General features: G+C 37.1%; 1 protein-coding gene across 6 annotated transcripts in view; it reads left to right on the plus strand.

Annotated features, from left to right (window-relative positions):
• Positions 1–23,244, plus strand: part of SULF2 (sulfatase 2) — an 89,343-nt gene that overhangs the window by 37,492 nt on the left and 28,607 nt on the right. For 5 of the 6 annotated variants that reach the window (XM_030288584.4, XM_072917063.1, XM_030288583.4 and 2 more), the window contains 6 exons: positions 3,398–3,637; positions 9,864–10,015; positions 13,372–13,541; positions 17,790–17,940; positions 19,801–19,976; positions 22,375–22,503. In XM_030288584.4, the coding sequence (XP_030144444.1) occupies positions 3,398–3,637; positions 9,864–10,015; positions 13,372–13,541; positions 17,790–17,940; positions 19,801–19,976; positions 22,375–22,503 (1,018 nt within the window). The other variant, XM_030288587.4, reaches the window with a different exon arrangement.

The raw sequence follows: 23,244 nt of genomic DNA on the forward strand, positions 1-23,244 counted from the left end.
GACAAGCATAGTATAAAGAAGAGGAATATAGTGACAAGGAGTAATTAATTAGAAACAAAGACTTTTTTCCCCTACTAGAGCCATGTACAACCGAGTTAGTATAATGTTGATGTCCCCTTTGTGGTAGACTCAGTATCTCCAGTTGAGTTAGATTTTCCTACCATACTGCTATGGCTTTAACAAACCAGCTCATTTAATAGTCTAGTTGGAGAAAGATCTGATTATTTAGGATCTATTTCAACCACATTAAAGAAATCTGTGTTAGAGGTGATTTGTATGTTTTGAGACCTTCCTCTGAAAAGCTACAAAGCTTTATCATGGAAGATAATTTTTTCTTAGTTATCGTATGTGGAGATGGGGTTATAGAGCTTTGTTAAATGTAAGGGTGTCTTGGGGAGGGAAATGAAGAAAAGGAAATGAAGATGTGGAAAGGGTGTTTAATGAATTTTAAATACAATAAAAATAGAAGTATTTAGGAGACAGTTAATTAAAATTCTGGGGTTCAGTTTATTGGAAAACACTTCTGAAGTTGTGCTTCAGAATAGACAAATCACTTGATACTTAATACAAGTTCTTCAACAGTTGGAGCTCCATAAAATCTAAATTATTCCCTCCTTCAACAAAACACAACTAATATGAAGTCAGTATTTTTTCATAAATAATTTGTATATTTTCTCCATTAATATTATAGTCAAAATATCAGCTTTGTCCCTGAGGTGAACTGTGAAGATAAGCTAAGCAAAGTTATGGAAAGCACACATTTCAAGTGACATTTTAACATCAAGTTCGCTTAGCTTTGTTCACTGAGTAACTTTAACACTTCAAATTGATTGAACATCCATATTTTCATTTCCCATTTTCATAGTAGTCCAATGAAAATTTTCTTAAAATGGTGTAGGAATTTCACTTTCAACTGCTAGATTTTTTTTTATTATCAGTGGTTTTTAGATGGGTAGCAACATTTTCTGAATTAAATATTGACACTTTGAAAGCATGACTTCCGGTCATATATCCACTGGTGAAACCTCAGAAGGTTTTCTAGCTCAGAAGGTGACATGGTGAAGTCCCAGTTGCTGATTTACACATAAGTTATCTGCCAGAGAATGGATGTCTGTGTATTGGAGGCAAACTGAAGAAGATAAGTTTTAGTTGGCTGGTTTAATGCTATTTAAAATATTTAGAGCTGGCCTATTTAAGATTATACAGAAGAGTATGCTGGATTTTTACCTTGCACTGCCCTGTCACTCTGTATTAGTTCTCAAAATGAAGAAGCGGATTAGATCATATGCTTTTTGTGTCAAAGACTGTTGATATATAGGGCGTTGTCATTACAGCGATACAGCTTCTTTTATTAAAGAAGCTTACTGTCCCCAAGGGGAGTCTTAACATGTACTGCTATTTATGCATAAATGCCTCTGTCATTTAAAGGGGTTGTTAAATTTTATTTTAATATTGGGATGGCAAAACATTTTTTCAGACTTCCTGTTTATGCTTGGGCTAGCTCATAAGACAACACAGAGGACACATCCACAGTTTTCAAGCTCACATATTGTATAATTAGCTGTTATATTTGTTAACTGTAGTCAGTACCTTTAAGCACTAACACGTAACCCACATCTGTTATAGAAACAAAAGAGTAAAATCTTGCTTTCTTCAGAAACTCATTTTTGATATGTGAAGTTTAGCAAGTTCTAAGGGGGCAGTGCAATAACCTGCCTTAGTTTTTGTCACAAAGTGATGTGACATATTTTCTGACCTGAGAAATGCACAAAGAGATTTTTTTTTGTCGTTTTTTTTTTTAATACTCATTCCAACAAAATGGTCTCAAACTAATGCCATGGCAGTTCTTAGGTAAAATTACCTACCATAGCAATTAACCTTCCTCTGTGGTGCCAGAGAGTCAGATTTTCTATGTGGCTTAGGACCATTTTCCCTCTAGGTTTTGACTCCTGGTTATATCAATGTGCTCTGTATCAACCAACTTGATGTTGCAATTTCATGATGAAATCCCTGCATAAAGAGCTTAGAAGAAACCCAAATCCATTATTGACAGAAACAATGTAGTTTGTGCCAGATGGTTGTAGGATGCAACCATCAGCCTTGATTAAAGCTGAGCTGTTAATCCAACTCAGCCTTGAGCAAGTTAACCTCAACCCTATTCTAGCATGAGCCCATACCTTCCTCTCCATGTTGTCAATTGGCTTTCTATGCTCATAACAAAAACCCTCGTTGGTGATGAACAGGTTTTATCTCCTCTGCAAGGTCATGCTGTTGATATGTACCATGAAAAATTCTTTAGAAAATTGAAATTCTTCCCAGATCAAGAAAATTTTCTCTAACTTGCTCAGTTTTAACTATTAGGCACTGATAGAGGAGGGAAACTACATTTCTTATTTCTCTGATGCTTGGTGTTTCTGGGTTTAGGAAGAGTGCTGATATGGATCCAGATATAGCTAAATGGATGTCTATGGTAAAGATCCAGTCTTTGAACAAAACCTTGTCTTAAATAAACAGAAAAAAAAAACCATTTGGCAGCACTGTGGCATTCAGTAATTGTGGTCAAAAATACTTTTGTTCATGTTACCCCAATTAATCCAAGTCCCTTGCTATTTGTTTTGTTATATAAAACATAGTGTTACCTGCCCCAAGTAGTCATCTAAAAATCTGATTCTGCAGAATCAAGCTTAAGAAAATGTAGATAGTAAGATTGTAACCAGAATGGATGAAGCACATAGCTAGAACTCAGTGAACTCGTTATGGAAATTATTATGGGAGGTTTTTGGTGTCTGGTTCAGTGATAATTAGAGAAAGCAATACCTCCTAATACCTCACATTAGGGAATAGAATGATTTAACTACACAACAACTCCAGCAGACCTTTCTTGAGCAGTAGTTTGGACTAAATAGTCTTCCGAATGAAATGATTCCGTGTTTACAACCCTCAGCCTTTTGCATGAGGCTGGCACAAAAGGTAGCATATTAGGTTTCTTGTGAAACCAAAGATTAAATAACTCTTACGAGTATGTATGCTTTGATCAGGGTTGCTGCATAAAGTGCTTTTCATCCTCAGCTGCTGGAACAGTACTAGCAGCTCCAGAAAGGATGTAGAGATGCTGCTGATAGTTACGGTTGCAAATCTCTCTAGCGAGAGAGAAATGAAAGAAGCATTATGATCTATGTCAACATGCTTGAGTCAAATCTTTACTTAGGACTTCAGTATTTAGTCCTTACTGAAACTATGGGAGAGCTTCACTGAGGCAGGATCAGTAATCTCTCTGGATTTGGGTTCACTCAGAGATAACAGTGCCCTTACTGCTTGTGCTTCCTTCTGGTCTCTAATGCGGCATCTGAGCTCTTGTGACTAAGAAAATATTTCTGAAATGTTTTCCCTCTTTCAGGTTCTATGCAAGTGATGAATAAAACAAGACGCATAATGGAACACGGAGGTGCTCATTTCATCAATGCCTTTGTGACAACACCCATGTGCTGCCCATCTCGCTCCTCTATCCTGACAGGGAAGTACGTCCACAACCACAACACTTACACTAACAATGAGAACTGTTCTTCTCCATCCTGGCAGGCTCAGCATGAAATACGCACCTTTGCGGTGTACCTCAACAATACAGGGTACAGGACAGGTAAGATCCAGGCTGGGTCCATCTGAAAGCTTCTTTAGACTTACCTTAGACTTAGTACAAAGGCTAATGTATATATTTTAATTCTAATTTCTTCTGGACTGCAGCAGTGTATAATGCCAGAGCTTAAGTCTTGGTGTTGGTTTAGTTTCCATGTATTTTTACTTAAGGAATTTTTTGTTTACAAACAAACAACCAACAAAAATCCCAAGACTTCTGTTTTTCAGAAGGTGGGAATAAAATACTGTGTATGCTTGAGCTGAAGACCTAGCAAACCTAGAATATGGCCTACAGTTACCTGAAGTGCGCAGAACAACCAAGAAAGGTGCTATGAAAAGGAATTAGTGTTTTGACTTTTTTCATAAAACTGATATATTAAGCAAATTAAGAATCAGAGAGAAGGGACTGCTCCTTTTGTGCTTTGGGGCAGTCAGCTGTTATGATTTCTCTAGAGAAGCATGTGTGCTTCTTGGGAACAAATATCGTGTAGGAAGGATTTCAGAAAACATGTAGCATGTTTCTCTCTTAATTCCATTTTGCTTCCCCCCAACATCAGATTTAGGTCCTTACCTGTGACAGTGATTTTGTTACATTTCTTGCTAATGCCTTTTGTCATGATGAGAAATGGTCATAAACCTGGTTCGTTTTGTGTTATTTGTAGTGTATATGTACTACAGTATTGTATCATATTAATAGTATGCATTTTTTTCCCATGAATTCATAGTTACTTGATGTTTCTAGAAAGTAGTATAAGACTTGAATAGCAATTGTAACATCATTATTTTCTCTCTATTCACTTGAGTTTTGTTTGTTATTACTTCAATAACAAACAAATAACTGATTTCCTTGTTTTGTTTTTCTAAAATGAGAACCTGAATTACTTGCTGTTTCCCTCCATTTATTGTTATTGCACGATTAGCATATGCGTACCAAACCAAGGTTAATGTTTTATTCTTCACAGATTATTTGGTTTGTGTTTATTGAGCTTTGTCTGTTGTAATACTTTTTGTATTGTATTGTATTGTATTACAACAATCAGTGGTTGTATTTCAAGATCCTGCAATTTTTGCTAACTTGTATAACTATTGCAAGTGTCCTGGTATTCATATGTCTTATATTTTTTACATTACATTTTTACATTAACCTAATGTTTAAATTTAGGCCCAAGAGCTTAGTGAACCTATATTATGTTTCCAGTCTAGCTCTCTTAATTTGGAAATGAAATTTCCTGGAACTCATAGAAATAGGGTTTTCACAAGTACAAAGCGAAAATGAGATCCTCATTCACGTGGTTAAATGTAACATGTTGTTCTACAAATTTAAATGGAAATTGCCATAATTGGAGGCTGGCATTCATTTCTGTCCTCCAGTTAGTCTGGAGTTATCCACAATGAAGGAAGTCAGCAGCCTTGGTTGTCAGTTTTTTATTTTTTAACTTTGGCACTTTAAAAAGCTTGACCAACTTTGTTAGGCACTGTACTTGGAAGAATAGAGAGGCCAAGCTCAAGGGAAATTCAGTGTTTGGCCATAAGATACAGGATTTTGACTGTCATGCACAGGCTTGCTGTCACTTTATGTCAATCAGTTAGATATCACAGGAATGCAGAGGGTGGGTTTTCTTTCTACAAGGGAAGCCATTGAGGCAATATGCGTTACAGGTATTTTGTGTTCTGCATTATCTGGTCTTACAAATTAAAAACTGCTAGTATCCTGAACAGCAACATATGTTTTTGTTATGTAGCCACTACTCTTTCCCACAACTCGAGTTTCCAATCTCAGTATATTCTCCTATAGCATAATGTGGGAAATTGGGCAAGAAGGACAGTTTATGTAAGTAAACTAATTCAGCTGATGAATTAATCTTTAGAAAAGTCACTGAAAGCTACATCTGAATCGTGACTAACTTAAAATAGTTGGTGCTGGTAGTGCAGCCTAGAGCAGGACATGATTAGAATGGAAAGGAAACAGATCCTGTAACAAACATTTCAAAGGCAGTTCTCTGCCAAGCATTCCCGTGTAAACATTTATGAGGATCTGTTTTCTATGAACATATGCATCTTTCTGTGAGATGAGTTTTAGAATGCACAATGCATTGTTGCATGTTTTGGTCCTGCAGCAACAAATACCAAGATGTTATACTGGAATACATATTTAAAGTTTCTTTTGACTGTACTTAATGAGGAAAGCTTCTCCTTTCTGTTCGTCCAGCTAGCTAGATGATGAAGGCTTAAATTGATGACTGATTGTAGAGTATTTTGTCAGCCTTCTCTGCAGTCAGGAAATGAAAAGACATGTTCATCTTAAGAAATTGAAAAGAACTAGGGATGGTGGGTCAATTGCAGCCTGGCAGAAGGACACTTTTGCTTCAGTGATTCTTCTGAGAGAGTTCCCTTAATTTATGTTAGGGTTGAATGTGGCTCAGTATGCAGCAAATGCAGTACACATTTTGACTAACTTCCTCTCCTAGTTCCTGTTGAGCAGTACCTTATAGCACAGTTAAATTCCTATTCAGTTAAATGAACCTATTTACAAAGGGGAAAAGCTGCTGCTTGTATGGTAATGTGTTGGTATTTCTTTGTGCTGCTTGGCCCATACTTGAATTATTCAAAGAATTAATAAAATGCCCATTCTCACCAATCTTGTATTTTGAACCTGGAGAAAAGTGGTTGCAGAAGGTCCATCTCTGCCATTATAAAATATTTAATTGGAATAAAGATCTACCCTCCAGTGTCCTAGTCACTCTGCCATATTGCACTTCTCTGTCATGTTGTCTGCATATAAAGAAAACAGATTATCCAAATCAGAATAACATCCTGCTTGCAGAACATATAGCTTTTGCAGTTGAAGAAGGACTGCAGGCCATTTTTAAAAATAATAACCAAGTGATGCAGAAGTTAGACTTAATTTTTAGAAGTGATTTACTCAACTAGGAGCTGAAGCATTGTGATACCTCCAGGAGATCTCAGAGACTTACAAAACTGGTATCAGGTTTCTGGATTTTTGTCTAGAAGGTACGTTAGTTTCCATATAGAGCCTCTGCTCTCTATATGGAAATACTGTCTTAGCAGGCACTGTCATCCATTAGTTAGTTTGAGAGTATCATTGTTGTGGTTTGGAATGGGAGGAAAATCTGGGGAAGTGATGCAAAGCTTTTTGTGTAACTGACAGTCGGTTGAACCCCTGCCCAGCTGGACGCGCCTCAGTGGAACACACACGTTAACCCGGGAACTCTCTCTTTCCTTCCGGTCGGTGAGGAGGTGGCGGGCCCCGGCCCCACGTCTCAGCCAGGCCGGTCCGGGCGGTCCTGCTGCGGGCCGGGCCCCTTCCCCACTCCTCGGGCCGTCCGCCGGCCCCCATCGGCTCCGGCCGGGCCGGGCCCGAGGAGCTGCCGGGCGGGAAGGCGGGGGACCGGAGCAGCGCTGGCCGGAGCAGCGCTGGCCGCTGCTGTTAAGATCTTGCCGCCAGGTCCCCCCAGAGCGGCTGAGACCAGAGACCTCTGCAGCCCGTGCGGAGTGGCCCTCCGGCTGGAATTGAACACAAAGAAAACAAAAAACCAGCCACGAGGCTGATCCTGGCACGGCCCAGCCGAAGCTCCCGGCCACAAGTTACCGAAGGGTCAGGTAGGCCCCAGGTGTAATGTTAACCCTTTCAGTGCTTCAATTCTCCCTCAAGTGAGAGAAAAGAACGAGATGCAAACATGTAAAGGAACAACATGAAGACATCGAGGTCAGTGAGGAAGAAATTAAGTCCCAGATGGGAGGGAATGAGGATTTGCCTAGATCTTGGGGCTGAAATCCTTTTGTAAGCTATGGAGAAAACACTCTTTTTTCCTATAATGCATGAAACCATGGGGAGATAAAAGTGTTCAAATTGATATCAAGCAAAGGCCCCCATGCTAAGATAAGCAGGTGTTGAAATAGCTGTGATCCCATGAGAAGTTTGAACAGAGAAAGAGAGTAGTCCTGTGCTTCCAGGAGAAGATTTCTGTTCCAGGGATGAAGATGATTTTAGAAATAGATAATGAGAACTTTTGCCTTTGAATAGCTCATCTTTAAAACAATACCCCATAAGTCGACACGGCCCATTGACATGCTGTGGGAAGGCTTGTGGAAATGGGAAGGACTTCACGGTGGTAGGGTTCCCTGACTGACTGCTATTTGTGATGAAATTGAGAGCCATGAGAGAATTGTTTTCTTTCTTCCTGTGGAGAAGTTTCCATAACCTTAACAAGAAGTTCTACAATTTTTTCCTTTTAACTTTCAAAAGGTGTCTGAGAGGGATAGTCAGAAAGAGTCTTATGCCTTATAGTTCTGTTGTGTTTAAACTTTGGTAAGCTGTCACAGGCATTAATGAAAGGAGACTTTGGTCCCAACTCCATTGGGAACTTGCTTATCAGAGAAGGACAAGCAAGACTTGGCTCACCATCAGCTTTCTTTGGTCTTGTCTACCATTTCAAGGTATTTGGTTTGGGTATTTTTGTTTCATTTGGCTTCATCTGCTCCCCTCCAGCCAATTCCCCTGATTCTGTAAATAGATCTTGGCGCTGATCCTTAGCCACAACTGGGGAATGTGCAATGCAAATTCAGGAAGAAGAGCAAAGGTGTCACAAAGATTACTGTGCTTTGCCTTTGTCCTGCTGGATATTAGACTAGTTCCCTGGCATAACAACCTATAGATTCTTCTAAGTGCAGTGGTTACAAGTCACTATACAACGTGGTTTTTAGAGCCATTATATTTCATTAATTAATTGGTATTTTTTATTCCAAGTTCAGAGAAGAGCTGTGCCTGTAAAGGCTCTTGCCTTTAGAACTACTGTATGTATGTCCCTGTGATAATGGGGGATGGAGGATATGATAGCACACTATGCTGTCAGTGTGCCGTAAGGTAGAGAAAAATTTGCCATCAGTTTGCAGTAGACTAAAATGGGGGTGTGTATACACACCTGTATTTCTGCCCTTAGTCTACCTGGTGAAGTACCTGAATGAAGGAACTAAAGGGATTGATAACAAAATGTAGTCTTAAGCCCCTGCTTGAAAGTACTCTTAAGAGGTGGAAGACTCACCGTATGTTTTATGCAAGCTGTTAGATTTCCTGCAGTTACTAAGGTAATTATACTGATGCCACATCTTCTAATCCTTACAGTAGTGTCATATTTTTGGTTGTCACAAAAGGTGCTAACTTGGGACCATTTAGAAGATGGCTTCACTACTTCAGTTACTTTGATACCTAAAAAGAGCTGATATCTCATGAAAAAAATTTTACCTATGGAATGAAATTTAATACTCAACGACAGGATTTTTATCTCAGAACCCCCATTTCTGCAGTAAATTCATTAATTTCGCTATGTTTATTCCACTGTACATTGTCAGTCTAAGAGTATGTTTGGCCATGATGTGAATGCAAAATATAATTGACCTTTGGCCTAACTGGTTGTTCCATGCAATGCTGAGAGTACTTTCTCATCTGTTTCCCTCTGATTGTCTCTCAGGGAACAAAAAGTATTAAAAGTAGTTTTTGCTAGTTATACATCTGAAAATAGGACAGAGGTGTTCTCTCTCTCCTGCCACTCTATCACTATACTAATGATTGGGCAAACTTTGGGCTGGGGAAAACTGGTATCAGATACAGAAGTAAAAGACTTTAGAGAGGTAAACAAATCTTTATGTGTAATTAAGACTCGCGCTCAGAACCCAAGTTAATATCTGGAAAATTGTCTCGTGAAATAGGTCAGAAGAGCAGTACTCTAAATACATTTTCAAAATACCTAAAGCACAGCATTCATGATGAAATGTAGAGTGTTAATATTTTAAAACACGGGTTCTAATTTCACACTCTTGGCGGTAAGTGCAGTTTCGTAGGGCACTGACAGGTGGACAGATGCAGCTCAGCCATCATGAAGGATATGAAGAGAAGAATCTGGGAGGAGGAATGTGTGGTCTGACCCCAAATATATCAGGTACCAAAAAAAATGTATAATGGTAATCGTGGTCCAGTTTCTCCTGTACGTAGGTTGTAAATCAAAATATCTGCATTATGGAGATATAAACAACAACAACAAAAAAAAAAAAAACAGAGGCAAGATTAAGACTCAGAACTTATCTCTTATTTTAGATCTCTTGTAATGGAGAGAAGAAAGTTATTTTAAGAAAAAACAGAAAGGAATGAATCAATTTAACAATTGTGTTTCTGTTATGCCTTCTTACTATGCTTCTGCTTTCTCTACCGCTAGCTTTCTTTGGAAAGTACCTTAATGAATACAATGGTTCCTATGTACCTCCTGGTTGGAAAGAATGGGTTGGATTACTTAAAAATTCTCGATTTTACAACTATACACTCTGTAGAAATGGAGTGAAGGAGAAGCATGGATATGACTACTCCAGGGTAGGTTGTGTTTATTTATTTCTCTTAACATTTGGACATAACAACAAGAAAGCTGCACTTTATGGTTTCAATCTCTTTTCGTACTTGAAAGCTGCTATGTGTAACATTATCTACAACCAGTAACAGGAGTGTTGGGACATTGTTACCTTCCATTCTGGGAGGGTTATGTTACCAAAAACATTGTTACTAACAGTGTAAACAATTAAAATGTTCTGAGACTGTGTTAAATAAGACCGTGTTGAATATTACAAGCTGAAGATGTGAAAGTAGACTTAAATGTTTCAGATTAACTATTTCTGTGCTTTGTATGATAATTATTGTGGCAGTGGAGTTACACAAGTATTCATGAGATAAGAACCCGTTTCCCTCCAGCTAGACCCACCCTTTTCAAGGAACTTCTTTCACAGCCACAATACTAGAGAGTATTCACAGAATCTTGGTACAATTGATGATAATTCTGAATCAGTGGAGAATTTAACTATTATGTTTGTATTTTTGTGCATACAGATGTATATGTTTTTTAATATCTTTTCAAGGATGTTATATCCTGACCAAACTTACAAAAATGCTTCATAGTCATTGTCAAATGCAGTTTTATTTTTCTCTCATCTAACATGCTACAATTCAATACCTGCTTGCAGTCAGGCATATATTTATTTCAGCTAAAAGTGTTCCTTTCCAAAGGAACCAGCTTTACTGAAGTCCTAAAGTAGGCAGAAGTGACTTTGTAGTATGATGGTGGCTAAATCTATCCACAAACTGGTCTATTTTTGGTGTATAACTAAGGAAGTGGATTCACTCTGAAGTGATTTGTAATGTATATTTGTTTAACACATGTTTTGTTTGCTTTCTCTTATTGATCGCAAATCCTGCCTTCCTCTTTTTGTTTCAGTTCACAGCCAGTTTCTCCTTTAAAAGGTTGATGTCTGGGATTTCCTGTCTGGGATTTCCACTTTTCTTTGCCCTATTTGACTTTTATAATTGAATGTATTTTGTGCTGAGAGATAGAACTTCACAGTCTTCTAGGGTTACTCTCTCCATTACCAGCTGCGAAGGGGAAGGAGTAAACTAATGTACAGAATTATTTGTCTTCTATTCTCCTTCAGATCTGTGAAGAATGTCAGAACTAATCTTTAAAGCTGTGTACTGAAATGTTATGATGGAAATATATCTTGTGTGGAACAGTGTCAGCCAAGTGATTTCATAGGCACTGTTCTCCATCTCCATTGTACCAAGGAGCCAACAGGGAGCTTTATGTTCCAATACCTTCAGCTCTGTTCTGTGTGGGAAAGACTTGAAAACGTTTACGTTTCACTTGTTTTAGTTTTTTCTTACAGAGATTGTTAATAAATAAAAAATAAGGATGATGGAAATGCAAACTTTTTATAATCTTCATATTCTTGTATAAAAAGCAGCTACAGTAAAAAACAGTGTGTGGAGCAACAGCACTGGTTGACGTTAACACTGGAGTTCAAATGAGCAGACAGAAGCTGAAATGGAAGACTCTTTTCTCTTTATTTCCTGCCAGTTTTGTTGCTGGAAATGTGATTTTTCCAGCGATGACCAATATAATCAGATGAATTTTTTTAGTCCTCTCTGTTTAACATAGTTAAGGTTAATTATGTGCCAGTGGAAAACTATAAGAAAAAAATCACTGATTATTCTGTCCTCTAAAGTAACTGCTAAACTTTTCTGAAAATTAAATTCTTTCAGATTTTCTTGCAGTATATATTACACTTTGATTTTTCTTTTTCAGTTTCGGTCAACATTTTTTGGAGTAACTTTAATTTTGTACAACTAGAACCTCTACAGTATGGACCTTTAAAAAAACCCTGTAGAAATCAGTCCAGTGGAATGTTTCTGTTTGGTCATTTGACCTGGTAAATGCTGAGTTTGCAGTGATTTTCGCTTTGACCATGTGGAAATCTGTATCTTTGAAATTAAACTGGAAAACTATACTTTAAAATGAAACTGGAAAACTATACTCTTGTAATGGCTAAATCAAAGATGAGTTACGCACTTCAAATGATTGACCCGCTTAAAGAAGCAGCATAATGAAGATTAATGGCAGTGCATATTTGAGAGCGCTTAAGTATTCTCTCTCAACTATGAATAGTGTCTCACGCATTGAAGGCATGTTCAGAAGTCAACTTTGCTTTGGTGCATTTTCCCATCTCCTGCTTACTTTTATGGGTGGAAGACCTTCATTTAATGCCTATTGAGAGTGAAAGTGCCATCCCAGTAACAGTCGTAATCATGGCAGTTTCATAACAGTTGTGCCTTGTGTTGTACAAGTGTGAAAAATTATAAATGGAGACTTTGCCAGCCTTATTCTGGCATAGACAAGAAATAACCTGGGGGAAGGAAATATAGACCATGGAAAAGGCTTTCTTTGAATGATGAGCTGACTTCTCAGACCAAGGACATTGACAGAGGTGAAGAGGAGCAAGTGTCTTAACCGTGGACAGAAAGCTGTACTCAAAAGGAGATGCAATCCAGTCTGTACCACACCTTGTAACTGTTGGCTTGACCAGAGGCAAATGTTATGTCTGATTTTACATTCTGCTGTGACATGATAGTTATATTGAGGTGTTTTTTTTTTAAGGTGTAGTTTCATGTCCTACTTATGTTTGTAGTGTTTCCATGGAAGCACCTAAGGGAGAGCATGGCTTGTCATTAAAAATCCTGTCTTCAATCCCTATAGCTCTTGCAGATATCTTAAGAGTGATATAATGATTCTTAGAAAATACAGAGATAGTCCAGCTCTTCTACAGGAAGTTTTCTAAGTTCTCAACAATATGTGTGATAGAGTTATATCTCAATCAGATTGTCACAGATTGTCATTGAATAAAGTCTTTGATTCAGTTAGCCCACCATCTTCTCGTTTAGTGATTTCTGGTTCAGAAGAAGATGTAAAAAAAAGAACATTAAGCCATTAGCATTTTCAAAGTATTTTTATGATGTAAGGTTGGACTATACACCTTGAAGATACTGACACTGTTAATTTTTTTTTTAATTCATACCTGGTCATTGTATTTAGTATTGTCTTTTTCATCATGTAGTTACCCACTTTGGGAAGAAAGGATACTGTTTGATCTCCTTTAGTGCCATTCAGTTCTGAGAAAAATCTGGAAGCTGTTGGTTTTTGTATTTCTAGGCAGTGAAGAAAGAATTATTTGATTCTAAATTTTTGAGTTTTTAGTATCTGTGACTTACTTCCTCCTCATACCATTCTAAGTGAAGTAGCTTCTTTTTTCCTATTTCTTATGATACCTGAGACCTCTCCTTCCTATTGCCCCCTCCCAGTTTGAAATTCCTTTTCAAGTGTCTCATTGTACTTTTGCTTCTACTTGCAGGATTATCTGACTGATCTGATTACAAATGACAGTATTACCTTCTTTAGAATATCAAAGAAGATGTATCCTCACAGGCCTGTACTGATGGTAATAAGCCATGCTGCTCCTCATGGTCCTGAAGATTCAGCCCCTCAGTACTCACAACTCTTTCCTAATGCCTCAGAACACATGTAAGGAAAAAACCAAAACTTTGATTGATTTTCAGGTTCTGGAATATGGAAGTTCTGGGTACCTCAGGGGAACAATGTTTTCTTTATAGTACTCTTGGCATAACTTTGTCACAAATATTTTTTTTGGTGCCTCCTCAGACCGGTACAAGTGTGTTGAGAATGGCTGCTGCATCGAAAACTCAGAATTGTAGCTCATTGGGATAAATGGGAAGATTCGTGTTGAATTCTTTGGACATTGTTACAGCCTATTTGGGAAGTAAAGCACTTTTTATTCGGAGCAGGATGATCAAAATTTGGTTCTTGGGCTATAATCTCTTCAGGGGAAGAAACTTTATCTCCCTGTCCTTACTTATAAACTATAGTATGCAATACATATTACTCCTGTTTCTTTTATGGAAAGAACAGAAATACAGTCCTGCAGCACCAAATTACACAGGCTGTTTCTGAATGAGCTGGTAGGTCTGTACATGACCCAATACAATGTCTTGAACAGATCCCAAAAGCAGTATCACCTGGTTCCTGAAGGAGCATGTTTATAAGTTCCTTGTTGAGATGTTTCTTGTTTATAGCACAGAGACATTTTGCATGTACAGCTCTTAATGCTGCACTAGGTATCTCCTCACATGGAGGCAAAACGAATACTTCTCCCAAATCACCTCTTGATGCAACTGAAAACATTCCTACAGTTTTCTAAGTACTGGCTTCATGCCTTCCTTGATGTTCAACATCTGTAACTTTCTTCCTATGTGTTGCCCCTTCCCCCTGCTTCTTTGAGGGGAATTCTCTTTTGCTTTGCATTTGTGGAGGAACTGGGAACTGGTGGAAATAATTGTCTGTTGATGGCCAAAGCTCCTCAGGCTAGCCCAAAGTCCAGTGAAAGCCATTTGAGCTTTTTTGTTTTATTTAAAATAGAGTCTGAGAGAAGTTTCTTTTGTTTTATTGTCGGGTTACTGCATAACTTAGAATTTTTATATTTCATTATTTTCTGCTGTGTCCAAGAGAATCTGTGGCACAGATCATCAGCAATTAAGTGTTTCTTGTTTGTTTGCCATCTTAGGCTCTTTCATTTTCTTTGAAATAAAAATTGCAGAAATGCCCAATGAGCAACTTCTCATGGCTTATATCCAGTATTGACCTTAGTTTTATTAGGTTCCTCTGGAAGGCATTTGGATCTTGGAGGTGACTATCATGCAACATTCTGTAGCAATTTACTTTCTAGCTGAATGAAAAAGAGTGGAAGGATTGAAGCAATGAAAAATACAGACTATATATGTCTATTTTTCTTTTGCTAGTACTTTAAATTTGATTGTTCACACAAATTAGGTTTAGCTTCCTAATTATAAAGTAATTACACTTTTGTTGGTTTTTTATTGTTTTAGGTGACTTTTCTTACAGTGTTAACAATTACACAGGAAGTATCACTTTTTGAAAAGAAGTTTTGTTTGTAAAAAAAGAAATTATCCTGTTAGATTAAAGAACAGTGTTTTTCTTTTGGATATGTGCATAAAATAGGATTTTTTGTACATATCACACAAAGAAATTGACAGCTGTCTTCTAAACAAATTTTCCAGCACTCCATAATGACAATAATAATGATGATAATAATAATAGTAATCTGCCAGAGTTTTCATTGGCCTGGGTTTAAGAGTAAATGTAAAAATGCAGAACATGTACATACAGTGAGGGAATGATCTAAATTAGTTCTCTACTTTCTACTTTTCCCCTTGTTCCCAAATTCCAGGGAATCTCAGTGACAAAGATCTGTCCCCAATGATAAAGGGTTGCAGGCAACTCTTACTGTTTCATTGTCATGTGGATATTGTAAGGAGGCATCAGAATGCACGTGGAACAGTTACAAATTGCCCTAAAGCAGTAAGCAATACCCTGGACAAAATCTTTGCCTAGTCCCCAAAGCAAAAGGCAGTATACCAGGTGGTATGATCCTCCACCTTTTCCTGTGGCAGTGCTGATGAAGTCTGTAAGTGGATTCTGTGGAAAAGAAAAGCCAAGGTAAAGTGGGAGAGTAGTGCTTGGCATTGACTGATGTACATACTGCATCATGTGGCATTGCTAGTAATAGCTGAAAGCCAGTGGTATGGATTTTAGTCGGTGTGCTGCTTTGCTTCTGAGCTCTGGTATGTACTTCTGTGGCTAATTTATGCTGCTGTTCTCTTGATTCTATACCATGTTCTGGCTGATATGACCATTCTGCCCTATACTGCAGACTCTCCATCTCATTCTGTAGCGCTCCTCTCCATGTGCATCTGCAGTCTTGTCTTGTTTGAAAATTATTCACAGAGCAAATCCCTCAGCTACACAGTTTTCCTTTATTGCTGCCTATATTGTGAGCTGTAGAGAAAGTGGCAGCTGGGCAGTTTAACAGTGATCAGAAATTTTACTTCAATATACAGTACATGTTACCATCCATCTTTTTTAAGGTCAAATTCAATCTGTCTGGGGCTTCCCTTCTAGGTAGTTTGAGAGAAGTTAGCTAGCTTCTAGAAGTGTTAATTTTTTTTTATTTTTCCCACAAGACAGACAAACCTGTTAAGGATTAAAAGGTTACATTTGTAGTAATCGAAGAAAATGGTGGGTTTTGGTTGGATTAAATAGTGGGAGGTTTCAAGTCAGACAGGAAGTCACAAAGTAAGCGGAAAAGGAGTTTGCAAAGCATTTTTTATTAATTCTGGACATCACATAGCAACAGTTTCTGTAACTGTCAGCATTTTCAAAGAGGCAATGTCATTATTTCAACCACAATAACATTCTGAAATTCCAGAGACTATTAACAATACAGAGAGAATAGGCACCAGCCCTTTCCTCCCTGTGTGAAGAAGCCTCCCCTTGCCAAATATGCACATTTTTCAGATAGCATCTAATAGAGACTTTCAGCATAAAAGTGTCATTGTCAGATTATTAGTTTAATATTTGTATTAAACCTCCTAAGACTGTCATATTCAAAGATACATTACATATGCAGTATTTTGATTAGTAGTTTCAACTTACATTTTTTTTAGCTTAATAACTTTTAATAACCTTGCTGCTCTGTTGCCTATACAAAACCAAAAGTAGAAATTTCTCAAATAGGAATTTATTAGAAAATTCTGTGATGCTAAGAGGAAAGTAAATGAGTATTTTCATTTGGATAGACTGAGTTTAGTGCTTTGAATGAAAAAAGGAAGCCTAACCAAATTACATAAGAAAAGTAATTTTTAATGTTTGACTCTGCGCATGATGTGTTTGGGCCATGATGTGAAGAAATTGTAAAACATGGTCTTCACCTGAAGTAATAAGGAATAAATATAGTACATAAGAATAGTATTTCTTGCAAATGTATGCTATAATAATAGCTTTTAGTTAATTGGATTTGCAGAGAGTTTACATCATGGTGGTAAAATAAATCTTTTATTTAGGTTCAGCTAAAGTTATATAATTATGCATAGAAATGTGATTGCTGGAACTTCCAACCATGTGAAACTATGGACAATATTTTTCCTCATCACTTTAATCATGTCCCAGGACCATGAGAACTTGGAGGGACAGTGACATTCCAAGGAGACATTGAACTAGGTTCTTGTGATTTTGCTGGGACTTCAAGCAAAGGAGTTGGTGGCTGGAATAAGTCATCAAAATACAGCCCTATTTTCTCATCCCACTTTTCTTCACAGGTCTTTAAAGTCCAGCTATTTCCCCACTTCTGCTGCTCACATGCAGTTGGATACCAGTAGGCAGAGTGCCTATGCTCCTCTGGTGCATAAGTGTGACAATATTCAAGTAACCAGTCGTGCTGAACTGTAAAAAGCTGTTAAAGAACATAGTAGAACCTTTACAGAAAGTTGTATAGTTATTTTTAAACAGCTTGAACAAGACTGCTAATCTGGGCAGAGTGAAAACAAAGCAATGGCATGAGTAGGAACTCTGTAATACATGCTTCATCCTGATCATACTTGTGGAGTTAAGTCTTCTGAGGCTAAGTCTCTTGGCCTTGAAAAGTGTACTTGTTAGCTCAAAATCTTCGGAAAGATAAGGTGTGTTTAATGTTTTCGTAGATTTTATTCCCCCCAAGTGGTTTTCATTTTCCCATGTTTCATAACATGAAAGTAGAAGACATTTCAAAAATAATCTTAATATTTTCTTGTGCACCTCAGATAGTACTTCCTACAGTGTTGATCAAATGGAAATTAATATTCATTACTATGGCTTTTTTCTACTTGGCTAAAACATTGTGATTTTCTCTCTGTTCCTTAGTACTCCCAGTTATAATTATGCTCCAAACCCAGACAAGCACTGGATAATGAGGTACACCGGTCCCATGAAGCCTATACACATGGAGTTCACTAACATGCTACAGAGAAAGCGCCTTCAAACACTTATGTCTGTGGATGACTCTATGGAGATGGTAAGATTAATAGTCACTTTTGTTTTGTTTTTTGGCTAAACAGGTGCTTGTTTCTTGAGTTAAGCTCTACATTGTCCTCCATATGAAGATAAAGGACAAAGAAGGAGGAGGAGGACTGTTTAAAAAACTAGTTTTTTAATAATGTGTAATCCTCTCACTGCTGATTATTTTGTCTCTTAATTCAATGTGTAAGGTTCCTCATCTCCTAAAGACAGCTACCCTGAATTGGGCCGTGTGAACAAGCTGATTTTTTGCCACAGAACCACTACTTATAAAGGGAAAGAGAAAGGGATTGCCTGAAAAACTACACATCATGAATCCTAAAAATGTATCCTCTGATAAAGTCATCCTACAACCTATTGGAAATAACTACCTAAATGTGTGATTATTTTGATCCTGTAACACCGAGCTTCTGAGAGAAGAAAACAGCAGCAGCAAAAAGTGATGATACTGGAATGATCCCGGAGGAGGTTAAATACTGGAAGTAAATAAATACGTAGATTAGTACTTGTAAAATTGTCTGCATCATGTAACAATGAGATTTCTTAATGGAAACTATGTGTCTTCAACAAAATGTCTGGATTCACTAAAAGCTATGCTGAAGAAGAATGGTTTTGCAGATTTAAAGGTGTTGCATTTTTTCTGCTTATCTCTTGGCATTCTTATTCAAAAAAGGTAGAGGAGTCCTCTAGGGCAAAAATGAGATTATGTAGATGGCATTGCATAAGCTTGTTACTAATGTCTTATAATTACCGATTCAGGCAAATATGATCTCTGCTTCATGTTAACAAAGCTGTTTATGTGGATCAGATACCAGCATTAGGGGAAATTGGTGATTTTACCACACAATTTGTATTTCCTGTTTAGTAAAAGAGTTTCACTCTGGGTGATTCACAGCAGGCAAAATCAGTTAGATTGGTTTTTAGTTCTAATTACCAAGTTAGCCTGATCTTTTTCTACTGAATTATGTGTGTTACTAGCTTTTCAAAATTAAAAAGAAAATACCAAAACAATCTCACACTCAAAAAAAGCAAAACAAAAAATAAAAACCAAACAAAAAACCCTGAAAACAAAAACCAAAAAAAGCCAAACCAGCAAACAAAACAATTTGAAAAAGAACCCAAAATGAACTCCCAAACCAACACAACAGTTTTTCTCCTGTGCTGATGTTTTGCACTTGTGTGAGGCTCCACTTTGGTGGTATCCCACCACCTTCTCACCTTTCTCAAGCGAAAATGTCACATAAAAATTGATCTTTGATACTCAAGTTGGTACATTTCACATAGTATCGTATGTAAATCTGTAGAAGTATTCACGTTTAAATCTCCTTGTAATTCTCCATACTGAAGAGAGTATGACTGAGTGATTTTTATCTGGAAGATATTTTGCAAATATTCTGCATAATGGGGAGTCATTTGTCTGAAGGCAAGGTTGTTGAATGCTGCCTGAATATGTGTGAGATTCAAAGGGCCGTCATTTTATTAAAACTATTTGCTGCAAGAAGATAAAAGTGAAGAGAAAATTTTGAAGTGACACCTTGAAACTTTTATCTCTGTTACTGTATGTATTTAATACTATCTTGACAGCTCTCATGCAAAATACTGAACCCAAACATTTTTGAAATGGCATGCTAATGTGTTTTACCTTAAAACAGAATTTTGTCTTGTAATAGCCAAAATATTCAGTTAGTAAAATTAAGATGTGATTATGTATTATTCAGAGTGGTTCATTATGATAACTCAGTGCTATGCTTAGCTGTTGTTATTTGTATGTTACTCATAACATAAAGGGATATGCAGCATTCCACATATAGAGCTACTCAGTGGAATAAATTTCATATTTCATTTTGCTTTTTTTCAGATTTACAATATGTTGGCTGAAACAGGAGAACTGGAAAATACGTATCTAATATACACAGCAGACCATGGTTATCATATTGGGCAGTTTGGGCTGGTGAAGGGGAAGTCCATGCCATATGAGTTTGATATCAGAGTCCCTTTCTATGTCCGAGGACCAAATGTGGAGGCTGGGTCCTTGTAAGTTCTTTGCTTTTGTGTGTGTTGTGCCTTGAAAACTTCATGTTTGCATCTCTAGTTTTATTGACCTGGCAGCCAAAGGAAGGCACAAAGTTCTGCCCATCCTGCTTATTTTTGGCAGAAAAATATACCTCCTCAGAAAGCAAAACTGATAGCACAGGATGGTATAACAAACTCGAGGCCATTGCCTTTTTGCTTGCATAGGTGTGCAGCACAAGCCACTGCACTTTTGTGGATATTGTTGAAAAATCACTTTGAGTTTTATGCAATCTAGGAAACACTTGCATTCATTTGAGGAGTGCAAATTACACATGCAACTGTCACTTTAAAGTTTAAAAATATACTGTATAATGTAGATAATTATTGCTGAGCATTGGAGTCACTTGTTTCAGTTTATAAAGACCAGCTCATATATTAGCATCCACAAAACATTCTTTTTGGCTCATTCTCTGAGACTACATGGTTAGGGCTGTTATTTGAATGCACACAAGCATGCAGAGTATAACTATTAATTAAAATGGTAGCTTTGATCAGCTAAAAAATCAAGTAAATACCTTTTCTAAGCAATTATTTCAGATAGCAAATATTAGCACTTAGGTAATGATTTTGGACAGAGTGCCATAAATTGCTGCCTAATATTTATATCAGTGTGCATGACTTAGCATAATTAACACGCACAATCTTCCACACACAATTTTTTTCTTCACCACAGAGGAATGGATCTAGTATTTAATATGATAGCAAATAGTTATTAAAGACCTCTTATTCCAAATGCTGGTTAAATTCATTGATTCACGTTATCTGAAACCAGAAAAATGTTAAATTCTGTAGATCTTGCACATGATTCTGGTTTATTTTCAGCAGTTTTGCATGTGAAAAAGAACAATATTCTCTAAAGAGCAGGGAGGGATTCCTTACTTGAGACTAAACATATTACCTCAGCACTGAACAAGTTTTGTCTGCAGCAGCCCAGAATTTCAAATGAGCTGGAATAGCCCTCTAAAAAACTCTCTCTTTCACTTTGACTGCAGTTTTTGATCTTCCTGGAGCGTCAATGCTAACATGGCCCAAGTGACTGAGCTAGTACGTTTGCAACATATAACGCTAGAGACCAGCCACATTGTGTCTACTGTAGTTCTAGGATCTTTGCATCCAGATATCCATAGAAGTTCTGAAACCTTCCCACTGAATTTTATTTTTCGAAGGCTTCTGAAGATGAAAACATGTTTCTGTTAGAATTGAAAGAATCAGCCTTGACAGGGCCTTAACAGAACAGAGCCTGTCACAGTAGAGCAAATAGAAAGAACAGGATAAAACACCCTGGAGAGGGAATATATCAGATAATAAATTGATCTTCCCTCTCAGCCTGGTTTTCTTTAAATGGTAGAACTTCAGACATCTGTGGTTTTTTGTGAACCTTATGTTTTTCCTGCAGAATAATTGTTATGCCTCCCTTTTGGTACTAGGGAAATTTTAATAGCAATCACCATAGCAAGTCATTACTAACCTCTCATTTCAGTTACCAAATATGCTATATAATAATTATTAGTAATTAAAATCAAATCAGGTACATAAAGGTAATTCATCACCTATGCTCTTGTCAGTGCCCTGTTTGCTTACTCTCTCAAAGATGTAGTAATTTTAAAATAGTATCTCAGTAAATATTGTGACTTTAACAGCTTTTTTCTGTCCTATGTTTTGAGCTGTAATTCAGCACTAGTATTTATTTCAGCCCATCTGGTCCCATCCTTTCTTTGTGCCTGCACATCATAACACAGTGATTCTACATGCTTAGTGCTGTAGCATGTAGTGTTAGCATGTAGTTCAAGCTGTTATTTTCTCACTTTTTTTCTTAATAACTGTTCCCCCTGTGCTGCTTTTTTCTTCATCCTTTTCCTTTTTCTGTCTCACACTGTAAATTAACAGTCATTTTTAGTTGTTACTAGTGCCTAGCAATGTATTTCTCACACTCTATTTAGAACATGCCTATGGTGATAGGAACTGAAGTACTCATTTCTATTTTGAAACCTGCCAAATCTACTTTTAAGAAAGTCATCAACATATTTGGCAGGCATTTTGATTCTGTAAGACACTCAATCACTTTTTTCCAACAGTTTTTAAACTGTCTTGTGCAAAAATTAACTTTTACCTTATTAACTACTTTGCTTTCTCAAAAATGCTCTGTAATAAAGTTTTAAATATTTGTATTAGTCTCCTTGAGGTTATGCAACTTATCTATATATTATAGGTTAATTCCCTTCATGGAAAAGGGAATTAACCTCTTTTATTTCCAAGTGTCACAAAATAAGCCTTTTCAGGTCCTTGGACTCTGTGGGAACTGGAGTTGCTTGGTATTATTGTATAGACCTTAAACTGATTTGTCCTATGTTTTTTCCAGGAATCCTCACATTGTGTTAAATATTGATCTCGCACCTACAATTCTAGATATTGCTGGATTGGATATTCCATCTGATATGGATGGTAAATCCATTCTAAAGCTGATGGATTCTGAGAGACCGGTAAATAGGTAAGAAATGAAAATGTTGCATGAAAACATGCATGTGTTTGTACAAGAGACTGAGCAAGTGTTCAGCCGCATGCAGAAAATTTAAAGGAAAATATAATACAGTCACCATCTAGCTGAGTACATCATTCACGGGAAAGTCTGAAGACTATTTGGCATATACAACTCACTTCAGTTATTTATTTTCATTTTGGTTTGTTCATATTCTAGATGTATGGCATGCATGGCATATGTATATACTAAATGTAGTCTATGTAGAAGTGAGAGGGCTCCACATGAAGGTCTTTAGCTATTTAGGTTTTAGATTTAAATGTCTTCATGGCATCATTTGTAGTAAAGCATTTCATACTGAATAAATAGTAAAATAATTGAAGGCGATGGTTGTGTATCAGACTATAATATAAAGACAGGCTAGCACTAAAAACTGCAGCTTTTATTTAAGTTTTTCTGTCAGTAATTTCATTGGAAAAACACTGAGGAAGAGAATTAGACTTGCTGGAGAATGCTTGCAAGAGAAAATCAGCAGAAAAAGGGAAGGATAACTATTTGCTTTACATGTAGCTGGGTGGAGGGAAAGGGGGACTGGAGCAGCTGCTTTAGAATAAGATACTTATTGGATAGGTGCATAGTAAGAGCCCAAATTTGAGTCAGGAAATCCTGTTTTAATTTGTGATCCTTTGTGAACAAGGAAAATTCAGTTAATCTCTTGTGCCTTCAACACATTTAAGTTGAAGAAATTGTCCT

The sequence above is a fragment of the Taeniopygia guttata genome, chromosome 20 (assembly GCF_048771995.1).
Source record: "Taeniopygia guttata chromosome 20, bTaeGut7.mat, whole genome shotgun sequence".
Taxonomy (NCBI): Eukaryota; Metazoa; Chordata; class Aves; order Passeriformes; family Estrildidae; genus Taeniopygia; species Taeniopygia guttata.